Genomic DNA, 12,160 nt, shown 5'->3' on the forward strand with positions numbered 1-12,160 from the left:
ATAAAATTCAAGACATGGTATTCCATTGGCACCAAAAGTTACATCATCTCCTTGCCAAAAAAAAGTTACATCATCTTTTTTGACCGCCAATGCAACATCAAGCGGGAAAATGGTAATCGAACACGAGATCTCGGTGCAACGCTCTGCAGTCTTGACTCCCATGATAGTATTTCTTTTCTTTGGATGCTTAGAATTCGGCACTTGAAAGCAGCTTAGAGATTTATGAGCCCAATAAAAATCTTCACTCCTGGACTTGGTATTTGCATGTGAAGCCTTGAGTTTTGGGATGATTGGGCTTTGTTCGTGGAACATGAGTTTTACAGTATGAGTTGAATGTCAAGTTAGCTCTTTTGGGCTCTTTCTCAAGCATTTATCTAATATAGACTGACCCATAACATGGAGAAATTTTTTTTGGTACACTGAAAACGCTCCCTAGTTTACCTAGTATTGTAACAGTTGTGTATCGGGCTGTGCTCTCGGCACATTGAAATATCTCTTCTTAACATGAATCAAAATTTATAATGATTTGATACTTGATCAAGGATTTAATGGTTATGGGTTTGGTCCATGCTAAGAGCCGATTCTTTCTAGAACGTTCGCTTTCTCTTGATATATGCATTGCAAAGTTTATCAAAATTATGATTTGGTCATTATAGGAAGTTTAGTTTACCATCGCATGTGTCCTTCGTATGTTAATTTTGCCTATAAAATTAAGTTATTGTTTATGAATTGCAACAATCAGTGAATTTTATATCTAAAATCGTGAAATTGAAACTATAGGAACTTCGCTTTCTCTACGTCAATTTTCTCCGCATGCACGCCTTTGTCATTGAATTAAATAAATTAAGACAAGATCAATAAACAAAAACAAACATAAGTGTGTAAAGAAGAAAAATAGTGCCCGGAATCATTTTCCAATCACCAATTTGGCCAACAATTTATATATGTTTCAGGTCGGGTGGTTGCCCATTAATTATTGCTCATGGTTTGGTTGGTTCTGCTGATATAGGTTTGGCAAATAATGCAATTTTGTAGGAAGAAAATCGGATGATTATGTAGATTGTTTCTCGTTTCATTCTGCGTTTTTTTTTTTTTTTTTGGTTAACAAAGAGGCATGAGCTCGAAAGAAAAAGAAGATTACATTGTATTTTTTTATGCCTTTACGCTTTTGTACCAATTTGTTTTGGGTCAATTCGATAATTATCATCTACCAAAAAAAAAATTATGAATTTGGATCATAATCAACGAAAGATTTTTCAGTGTACTGGGAATAGTGTTCGGTGCACTAAGTGTCACAAAACAATTAGTTGGATACTTGAAAAAAGAAATTCAATCAATTATTTTGTGACACTTTGTCACATCCCGGCCCGGAATGGATCACTTCCCGGGCCCGCTCCACCACCGTAGCACGATATTGTCCGCTTTGGGCTTACCATTCCCTCACAGTTTTGTTTTTGGGAACTCACGAGCAACTTAGCAGTGGGTCACCCATCATGGAATTGCTCAAGCCTCCTTTCTCGCTTAACTTTGAAGTTCCTACCGAACTCGAAGCCAGTGAGCTTCCAAAAAGCCTCGTGCTAGGTAAAGATGGGAATATACATATAAGGATCACTCCTCTGGGCGATGTGGAATGTCACACACTTAGTATTCGAACTGTGTTCCTAGTACACTGAATTTTATTTAGAATCAACAAGAAATCAAAACAAGAATCCATACGGCTTTAGATTTGCCAACCACCGCTGCAATAATATACAATTGCTTCCACCAATTGAAAGACAAAAAGATTGATAAGATCACCATGCAATTAAATTATGATAAAAATAATAAAGGTTGTTAGTGTATCAAATCCTAAATAATAGATTTTTATGGGTCTCCTCTGAAAGTCAATTCATCAATTGGATCAGATTAGATTATTTTACCAAAATTTGTTTTCTTCAATTTAATAGACTCCATACATGTACTATAACTTAGACAATGATTCATTTCAATGGAAAATGAAATTTTAGCAAATTGTAAGTTATATATGAACACAAATATGAATAATATTTTGCTACTTATAGGATGCGTAGGAGTTCTTACTTAAAACTTTTGTTGCCGATTCATAGAACTTCGTGTTAATAGTCTAAACCGTTCATTTTATAAATCACTCCATAAAGATCGTCTCTACAAAAAATCAAATAAAATTACGGTCGTTTAATTATCGAATTATATAAAACAAATTAATGGAGTTGGTAAAAATATTACAAACCGTTTATGTACTTTGCTACAATAGATTGACTAAACAACTTTAGTTTTAATTCTTTTTCTTTTTTCTTTTCCCAGAGATGATCTTTACAAAGTGATTCATAATACGAAGGTTATGATTATAAGCACAAAAGTTTGTGATTCGAACAAAAAGAGTTTTGAGTATGAGTTCCTATTCATCATTGAGTAGCCAAACATTATTCCCCAACTATTGAAGTGGAGTGGAATCATGAAGTTGGTGCGGGTTTGCATTAACTTAAATTTTGCATTAACTTAAATCTTGGTGTTTGTAAACATTATTGTGAACTGCAAACATTTGTTAAATTAGTTAGTCAAACCAATGTGCTCGTTTTTATCAACTGAGTTTAAATTCCATTTTCGTTTTCCTTTTTGATCTAGTTCTTCCCCTACCAAAGGGAGTTTAAAAGACAAAACAAGTAAAATCTTACCTAATAAGAATTTACCCATATAGGATAAAAATTCCAACGAAAATTAAATTTGGATGGCAACTTACACTATAAGTCTATGTCCTTCCAAACCACTGTTTTGGTAGCTTTGTTTATCAATTGATTAGCTGTTAATTAAATTGTTTCAAACCTTCCTACCCATGCAAATATAGATGGGAACAAATGTAGTTTAGAAAAAACAAAAGTAAAATTACTAATTTAACTTTTTGAACTTAATGTATACCTAAAAAAATGAGTCCAATTTACTTAAAAACTCATCTTAAAAATAAAACTAGCAAACGAGCCGTGTTGGACATGGTTTGTTTTCTTAACAAGCTAACAGGAACATGACTTGTCAAACTAACAGATGAAAAAATATAAACACAAACATGACCATTTCAACCATTACAAATTGCAACCCCCACAAATAATAATAAAGAGAGAGAGAGTATGGGTTTTTACAAATTGAGATCATATCCGGATTTTTATGTTCGGAGCCAACAGATCCAGAGATTCGAACCATTTATTTTAAATCATGTGGAGTCCTCATTAGTCCATTTTAATGGTTCACTTAACACAAACTAAGAGTCTGATTCTCTCTTTTTCTTTCTTCAACAGTCCGAATATTTGAATCTTTAGACTCTGGACACAGAGATTCGAAGAAGATCTCAACTCGATTTATACTATTAGATTCATATACAATTCTGAAAACTAGTCATCCTGTCCCATTTCAAAAACTGAAATCTTAAACAAAGCCAAGGTTTGTGCAGATTTAGTTTACAAACGTAACATGGAAAGGTTCACGAAATCAGAAAGAAAAAGCCAGAGACACAGCAAAACATAGAAACATGGCTCAGCTGAATAAATGGCAAACAAAATTAATCTTCTTGTCGTCTTTGTTTTCTTTTCCAGACCAAAATTCACAGACTTCCAAGTACCGTCTAAATGGTAGGGCACTCTCCCTAAGTAGCGAGCAGTACAAATCCACAGCATTTTTTATGAGCGCAGAACAAAGATAAGTTTTCAGTGGTGCCACTGTGACAGTCATGTGATATTAACAAATTTTTTGAACATTTTTTTTTGGGTTAAAATGCACTTTTTGTGTTCATATTTAAGTTTATAACATGAGTATCTATCTATTAATAATATACATTAATTTCGACTCATATTGTGATCTATAAATCAATAATATCACGTGATGTCGTAAATGATACATTCCAAAACTTCTTGAAAACAAGGTGTAGAATGGGAATATGCCGCAAGAACAAGAAATGAATAAGATAGCTAATAAACCCATCTCAGCATCCTATATCATTCCTAAAAATTGAAATGCTATTTTTTAGACAACGAAGTCTTCTTCGACGATAATCTACCAACAAATAAATGGCTCTTCAAATGTTATACTACTGTGTGATTATACACTCCAATAACTCCTATGAATAATCATCAATTGCTAGTTTCTTACCCTTTAATTGAAAAGGACATCCACACTTTTTCATTCAATAATTCTTTATATCCTTTATGCCTTTTTTGCAATTTTGACTTACATATTATCCATTCTTTTCACAACCAATATAAATCTAAGACTCCCGTTATCCTTTCGTGTCCAACGTAGTATTATCTTGAAAGTCTTCATTGGTCGCTTTACAAATAAACATGTACAATATATATTAATGCACCGGTTATCTGTTATCATCTTCCAGACATGAGCATGTGACCCGCTTCGTAAATAATGGAACCCCATCTCAGGCACCCAACTGCCGCAAATTTTCACTCATTAAATAAATAAATAAAAATATTTTGAACAAAAATTAAAAACAATAAAACAAATTTGACCAGAAAATGAAATTTGCATAAAAAAAAAAAACACTACCCGTTGCTGCAGTTACAGTATATGAATATAAAGAGTGTTAAAATAAAGTGCAGAAATTTAATGCTATCAGTTGTCAGATTCCTGGCTGCATTGGGAAATATACTGGACAAACCAAAAGATGCAATAACCTTTTCCAATCTTTTTTCACAGCAACCCATGTTCCTCTTTTTTTTCTTTTTATTTTTTCTGATACAATCCCATTGCTGCAGCAAAATCATTTTTCTTCAAGCGTTTTTTTCCTGTTCTATTGAATTTTTCAGTCTCGTTGGTGGAGAAGAAATCTGTCAAAATCTGTCATCTTTGCCACCTTTTGTGACAATCTTCTTTGCTGTAATCCTTTTGCATGTTATTTTCTTCTGTTTTTCTCATTTCTTTTAGTCTCACTGATGAAGAAGTTTGTCAAATTTGCCACCTTTTGTCACAGTCCTTTGCTTTCCTCCGCATATCTTTGATTTCTTCTTGCTTCAGATCTGCAAGGAAATTGGATTTGCTGATTTCTGAGAATGCAATAAAATTTGCAGTTGGGATTTCAGAAAAAAAATCAGTCTTTCCATAGCAGCCATGTTTCTAAACAAGGAAATTCAAATGCAAAAGCATGAGTGATGAAGTTAAAATTTGATGGGTTTTCTCAATATTTTGATGGAATTTGAGAAATTAAAAGTTGGGATTTTTAATGGTTTTAGTATGATTTGAGCTCTGTTGGAAATTGGGTTGTTCTTGTTTTTCCTTTGGGACCTTTCTTTTCACTAAAAGATACCACTTTTAGAAAATTGATGATGGCTCGTCTGGGCAGGGAGATTTTTGGGCTGCTGGTGATTTTCTGTGCATTTGCAAGGATTGTAGAAGCTCAGTCAAAATCTTTTCTGATAAATTGTGGCACGAATTCCAGCGTTACTGTGAGTGGTAGGAAATGGGTTGGTGACTTGGCCTCCAACAACAACCTCACTCTCAGCTCCCCTGCCAATGCTGCATCCACAGCTCCCTCAAGTGTTGAGTCAACAGCATCCGCGCCGCTGTATGCGACTGCGAGAATCTTTTATGGTGGCTTGAACTACACGTTCCCAGGTAGTAGGGGGAACTACTTTGTTAGGCTCCATTTCTGTTCTTTTCCATTTGATAATTACAATGTGAATGAATCTAGATTTGGAGTTGTGGCAAATGGTCTTAAGTTGATGTCGGAATTCAGTGTTTCGAGTGAGATATCGCGAAAAAATGCGTACTTGTTGAGTTCAGGGAGCAATGTAACTTCTTTCTTGGTTAAGGAGTACATTTTGGCCATCAAAGAGGATGTGCTTGTTTTTGAGTTCATCCCGGTAAAGGGTTCATTTGGGTTCGTAAATGCGATTGAAATTGTTCCGGCGATGGATACACTCTTTGCAGGATCAGTTAGTAAAGTGGGTGGAAATGGTGCAAATCAGAATATAATTTGGCAAGGGATTGAGACTATGTATAGGTTGAATGTTGGGGGTTCGGAAATTGATCCCGGTCAGGATGCAGATCTTTGGAGAACATGGGAACTGGATTCTGGCTACATGATCACAGCAAATGCCGGGTTGGAAATAAATAACAGTTCCAACATTACCTATTCTTCTGCGAATGATACCTCGGTGGCTCCAATTCTTGTGTATGAAACCGCTAGAACTATGTCCAACACTGAAGTACTAGAGAAAAGATTCAACATGTCGTGGAAGTTTGAGGTGGATCCTGATTTCGATTATTTAGTTCGACTGCATTTCTGTGAGCTGACTTTTGACAAAGCAAACCAGAGGATCTTCAGAATCTACATAAACAACAGGACTGCAGCAGATAATTTCAATGTTTTTGCCCGTGCGGGGGGCAAGAACAAAGCGTATCATCAGGACTTTTTCGATGTGGTGTCTCCGAAAGTTGACACACTATGGATTCAATTGGGTCCTGACACAGCAGCTGGGGCTGCAGGAACTGATGCTCTCTTGAATGGCTTGGAGATTTTCAAGCTCAGTAGAAATGGGAATCTCGGTTATGTTGAGAAGTATGATTCAGGTGTTACTTCACCACGGAGTTCAAAAACTCGAATTCTTTGGGTGGGAGTTGGAGCAGGTATAGCTTCTGTTGCCATTCTTGCCATTGTCCTTTTCTGTTTCTGCAATAGACGGAAAGGAAAATCAAGTGACACGAAAAACACCCCCGCTGGGCGGAGGCTGTTATTCCTTAATGGCTCCATTTTAAACAGCAGTATCAATGCCAAGGGAGCAGGAAACCAGAATCCATATGGTTCTGTGGCCTCTATCAGAACTGGCAAGCGGTTCATGCTACCAGAGATTCGTGCAGCAACGAATAATTTTGATGAAAGTTTAGTAATTGGACTTGGAGGCTTTGGTAAGGTGTACAAGGGGGAGACTGATGATGGCACTCTCGTAGCAATCAAGCGAGCCAACCCCCAATCTCAGCAAGGACTGGCTGAGTTTGAGACGGAGATTGAGATGCTTTCCAAGCTCAGGCATAGACATTTGGTGTCATTGATTGGATTCTGTGAAGAAAAAAATGAGATGATCTTGGTTTACGAGTACATGGGAAATGGGACCCTTAGAAGCCATCTCTTTGGAAGTGATCTCCCACCGCTGACTTTTAAGCAACGAGTAGAAGGGTGCATTGGTGCTACTCGAGGACTCCATTACCTTCATACTGGAGCAGATAGGGGGATAATCCACAGGGATGTTAAGACAACCAACATACTGCTAGATGAAAATTTTGTTGCGAAAATGTCCGACTTTGGATTGTCTAAAACTGGCCCCGCTTTGGACCACACCCATGTTAGTACTGCAGTTAAAGGAAGCTTCGGATATCTTGACCCTGAATATTATCGACGACAGCAGTTGACAGAGAAATCTGATGTCTACTCTCTTGGCGTGGTGCTGTTTGAAGCTGTTTGTGCTAGGCCAGTCATAAACCCAACCTTGCCAAAAGATCAGATCAATCTTGCAGAATGGGCAATGAAGTGGCAACGAAAGAGGTCACTTGAGGCCATCATTGACCATCGTCTTGAAGGAAACTATTGTCCCGAGGCACTGAAGAAGTTTGGGGAGATAGCGGAGAAATGTCTCGCTGACGAGGGGAAGAGCCGGCCAACAATGGGGGAAGTTCTGTGGCACTTGGAGTATATCTTGCAACTCCACGAAGCTTGGATGCGTACCAATGCTGGAGACAATTCTTTTACAAGTAGTCAGGCTTTCGGGGGAGAAGCAGAAGAGGGCGAAGGACCTCCGAGATTAGACGAAGAGACAGGTTGCAGTGGAAAGTCGACCACTAGAAAATCCACTGAATCTGCAGAAGGAGATGAGAGGCATGACAACTGAGGAACCGATTGTATTCATTATATCATTGCACTATAATTCCTTCATAATTGTATTTATTTCTACATCAATTTTTGGTTTGTTCTGTTGTAATATATTTGTAGATCATATGTACATAAAAACCAATCATGTAATTGCTTTGTGAGGTTTTGGTTGTCTACGGAGATGGGCTTTCAAACTTGTGTGTAAGAAGGCAAACATATTGTCCCAACTAACTAGCCTAACTCACATCCAGAACACCATTGACCGTTGCAATCGTCCAATGGAATGCCATTTTCTGATCCATCTCCGAAAGACCTACGTTTACCCAAAAACGAAACGGAAAACCAGACAGAGGGAGAGAGAGAGAGGGAGAGGTTCTGAAGCAAAGAAATTATTTTTCGGCTTCATCAATTGATTTTACTTCAATCACAAGAATACACACTTTCATCCAGGTTACAGATTCACACACATTCATCCGAATATAACTTCATTGGGTCTGTTTTATCTTTATTTCGTAACCAGGGTAAGCGGTTTACAGGGAAAAGAACTATACTCTTTTGTACTGACTATTGGTACGCCAAATCACATTACAGCTGCCAAATTCAAGAAGCAAACTTGCTCGCAACGCTGCAACAGAGCAGCTTCACTGCTTGGAAACCTTTGTCGTCAAGGGAGACTGTACTTAGCTGTTTTAGCAGAGCCTCCTCGGTAGCTTGATCAAATTCAGATCTTGATTTAAACAAGAAGTATCCCCCACACTCCCAAGCAGAAAGGATAGAGTTCGTTGATGTTTGTAGCTGCATAAAATAAATTCCTAATAAGTACGCAAATCAAAAGCGTAGCCAGAAGACAAGTCACAAGAAAATCAGTCATCAAATTTAAAATGGAGGGCATACAGTTGGAAATTGGACATATTTTATCAAGCAAGCTAATCAAATAATATAGACGAAAAAGCACCTTCACACATTTTTAGTATGGATGGAGTTGACGAATGAAAACAAAACCATATGCCATTTACCTGAAAAAATAAGAATATCCTTTTGCCATGGTCAGATATCAGCAGATTATATGGAATGAGCTTTTCCTGTAAGCACGAACAGATCTCAGCAAGAACCTCCATCATCGTCTTAAAGTGGTTGCTCTGTAATACGAGGGTCTTAATGGGGTAATCAGCAACAGAAGAGATACGCATCCCCTCTTTCCCAGCACCAAAAATTGTATCAAAACGCATGAACTCAACAGGTAAAGGGATTTGAAGGTAGCAGGCCTGCACGCAAATGTATTTTTTAATTATTGCACGAACAGAAATAAAGTTTTGATCTGAATTTCATAAAGAAAAAGAAAAGCAACAACCAACACAAGCCATTCTATACCTGGAAATACATACGAGGAGCACTAGGTGAATAGCCATAGAATAGGCGAAAAGAGCAATTATTTATTTCAACAGCAACGTGCAGTACAAGTTCCAATGATCTTTTATCCAGGAACTGGTGAATAATTTTAGAGCCATGTGGTACCAAGAAGACATGACCATATTCCACGGGGGACGCCTGAAAAATAAGCAAAGAATTGATTGGTTCTTACCTCGATACATGTTATCAGGATATCTACAAGACTCAAGTCCTCAAAACAATTTATTCAAATAGTATGAGCCTATAAAGCCTCTGCGGCAGCATGTCAAGAAAATCAGCAAAAAAATATATATATACACATCTCCACTTTTCATGATTATTTGGTCGGGCTACTTAACAATCACGAGTTTGCACCATGTGTCATGACAATTTTATACAGACAATTATTGATTCTATTACTATTCATGACACTATAAATAGATAAGCAGTGCCTTACATTGATAACAATAAGTAAGGCACAATCAGGCACAGCAGCTGAAAGAACAAGCTCAGCGTTCGACTTTTCACCACTTGCAACAGAAAAGAGTAACTCCTCCTGTCGTTCCATCCAACTAAACTTGAACAAATCTTCTTGGCAGAAACTTGTGTTCTTGCCCATCCTCAGCATAAAATCCCTACTCCATCCTTCGTTAAACTGAGCAATGAACTTCTTCCTGCCACCAACGAACTGCACAAGCAACAAACCATCTCCAACTATACGTGCCTTTATTTAAACCATCAATGTCAAAAGAAACATCAGGCTATAGGATAACAAAGACCTTAATTTCAGATGCTGTCACATCGTATCTGAATAGACCTTTCCACATTCGATCTTCCCACTGCAAATCGAGAAAATTCATATAAATCAATGACAGAAATCTACAAGTAGCAACATTATAATTCACAATGCTCCATACCTGAGCAAGAACAACAGAATCTAATACACTCTCTTCTTCTTCTCCTTCTAGAACGCACGAAATGCGTCCAGCACAACCATCATCCAATATCGAATTGCTACCGAAGCGGTACAAGGGGATTTTTATACCTGCAAACATTCCTTCATTAATACTCGACAAAAAATCCATGGGATCGATAGAAGCAACAAAATTTGAAGTCCTTGCAACAAAATTTCAAGTCTTTCTGATAGTAAAAAGCGATCGAAAAACAACACGAACAATATAAATGTAACACGAAATAAATAAAAAGAAGATAATACCCAATAAAATTCAACCAGAAATATTCAACCCATCAAATCAAAAGCAAGAAAAATCACAAACCTTGCAAAGAAAATGGAGAGCATTGTGATGAAAAGTTAACATCTTGAAGCTGCTTAACCGTAACCATTTCCTACTGATTAATCAAAAACGAAGTATTCTGCAAAATGACGAAAAACCCAGAAGGGGAAACACAGGCGGTCGTCGTTTTCAGCAGCAACCACCGCCGGCAAGGAAGGTGAGATCGGAGGGATGCCCACCGGCGGAGGGTAGGGCACCGCGACCGCCGTGAAACGAAGGGCATGCAAGCAGCGAATTAGGGAAGGCTGTCATGCATTCTCTGCTGCCTCTCGAAATCTTAATCCCAATGACTGCTTTGATTAGAGCCGTGATTGCATCTACGAAGCCAGCCCTCGCCGGACCAGCGATTCCGAGTCTTGAGATTGGTCGAGATTGTCGAGACCGTCGAGAATTGCGATCGGAAAAATCTGTATCGTAACTCTGTTTCTTCCTTCGATATATTTTTATCTCTCTCTCTCTCTCTCTCTTCTTCTATCTCGTCACGTCTTTTGATTTTGCGAGACAGAAATCCGAAGAGTTCTACCGGCCGTTATTTGGACGAATGGGTCTCAGCCGTTCATGTTCAAGATATTACGTACTGTTTTTGGATTTTGGATATTCGGTCGGATCGATTTTATGGTTTTTTGGGTACAAAGGGACCATCGGCCCAAAACGGATATGACACACTAAGCTGATACGCATAATTTTAGACGTAACTCGAAAACGGAGCGTGACATTAACTTCATTAATAAATTCATATATAATTGCATAGTAAAGTTCCGGGCTATTGCGTTTAGGGCTGGTTTGGTATTGCTGTGCTTTGAAAAAAAAATTGATTTTGTTGTGCTGTGAGAATAAGCTCATTATTACTGCTTCACATTATTACTTCACGTTTTCAGCTTTTTTTTTTCACCAAAAACTGTGAAAATAAGTTGTTTTTAAGTGTTTATCAAACACCTTTTTAAGCTCAGCTTTTTTTTTATATCCACTTTTTATAAAGACACATTAGTACCAAACCAGTACTAAGCCTAGTTTTTTCGTTGACAACTTATTTATTTATGTATTTTACAAGCTCGACGTAGTGTAAATGTCAATGCACACATATCACCCAAGTTAACTTTAAAAGATTATAAAAAAACGCTAGTCCGACGGCGGATTGGGACCTAGCGCCTAGGCGGCTAGATGGGGTCTAGTATGGCGCCTGGGCGGATTAAGCAGATTTAATTAAATCTATTATATTTCGTGTAAACAAATGTCTGTTTATACTTAAAATATATATGATTTCATCATAAACTACAAACTGGAATAACATATATATATTATAAGTTATTGAAACATAATGAAAACATGGGAAACAAGTAGATAATTTGTGTTCCTTTAAGTATTAAACAAATCTCTTATAATTTATTGAAAAAATAAAATACAAAATGAAAGTTATCTATTTTCTGTCTAAGTGAGTCGCAACTTAGGCGGGTCTAGGTGGGCTAGGCAGGCGCCTCAGTAGGTCTAGGCACCCTTTCTGAAATTTCAAACGCCTAAACATTAATTATGACGGAGATTTTTAGAAGAGTGACTTTAATTCATGAGTTGTATTTTGCTTGGTTTGATGATCCTCTGA

The 12,160-nt window shown here is 37.4% G+C and overlaps 1 protein-coding gene and 1 pseudogene across 2 annotated transcripts; one reads left to right on the plus strand and one right to left on the minus strand.

The window, feature by feature from the left end:
- Positions 1-4,502: 4,502 nt before the first annotated feature.
- LOC137725969 (putative receptor-like protein kinase At1g30570 pseudogene) lies at positions 4,503-8,073 on the plus strand (annotated as a pseudogene). The gene has a single exon (XR_015962336.1). The product of XR_015962336.1 is annotated as a putative receptor-like protein kinase At1g30570 pseudogene (transcript).
- A 179-nt stretch (positions 8,074-8,252) lies between these two features.
- LOC137725694 (GDP-L-galactose phosphorylase 2) lies at positions 8,253-11,227 on the minus strand. Its single transcript, XM_068464464.2, has 7 exons — positions 10,546-11,227; positions 10,186-10,313; positions 10,048-10,107; positions 9,726-9,956; positions 9,251-9,427; positions 8,896-9,144; positions 8,253-8,674 (listed from the first exon to the last, which is right to left on the minus strand). Exons 1-7 carry the CDS (start codon positions 10,610-10,612, stop codon positions 8,480-8,482), a joined length of 1,107 nt encoding a protein of 368 aa, XP_068320565.2. The 5' UTR covers positions 10,613-11,227; the 3' UTR covers positions 8,253-8,479.
- Between the last annotated feature and the right edge of the window lie 933 nt (positions 11,228-12,160).

The sequence above is a fragment of the Pyrus communis genome, chromosome 5, assembly GCF_041283825.1.
Source record: "Pyrus communis isolate YQ-2024b chromosome 5, ASM4128382v1, whole genome shotgun sequence".
NCBI classification, from domain to species: Eukaryota; Viridiplantae; Streptophyta; class Magnoliopsida; order Rosales; family Rosaceae; genus Pyrus; species Pyrus communis.

Coding starts and splice junctions, on each gene's coding strand:
- LOC137725694 (XM_068464464.2), bottom strand. CDS start 10,612: ATGGTTACGGTTAAGCAGCTTCAAGATGTTAACTTTTCATCACAATGC. Junction 9,957..10,047: donor TGACAGCATCTGAAATTAAG/GTCTTTGTTATC, acceptor TTGCTTGTGCAG/TTCGTTGGTGGCAGGAAGAA. Junction 9,145..9,250: donor CTCCTCGTATGTATTTCCAG/GTATAGAATGGC, acceptor ATTTGCGTGCAG/GCCTGCTACCTTCAAATCCC.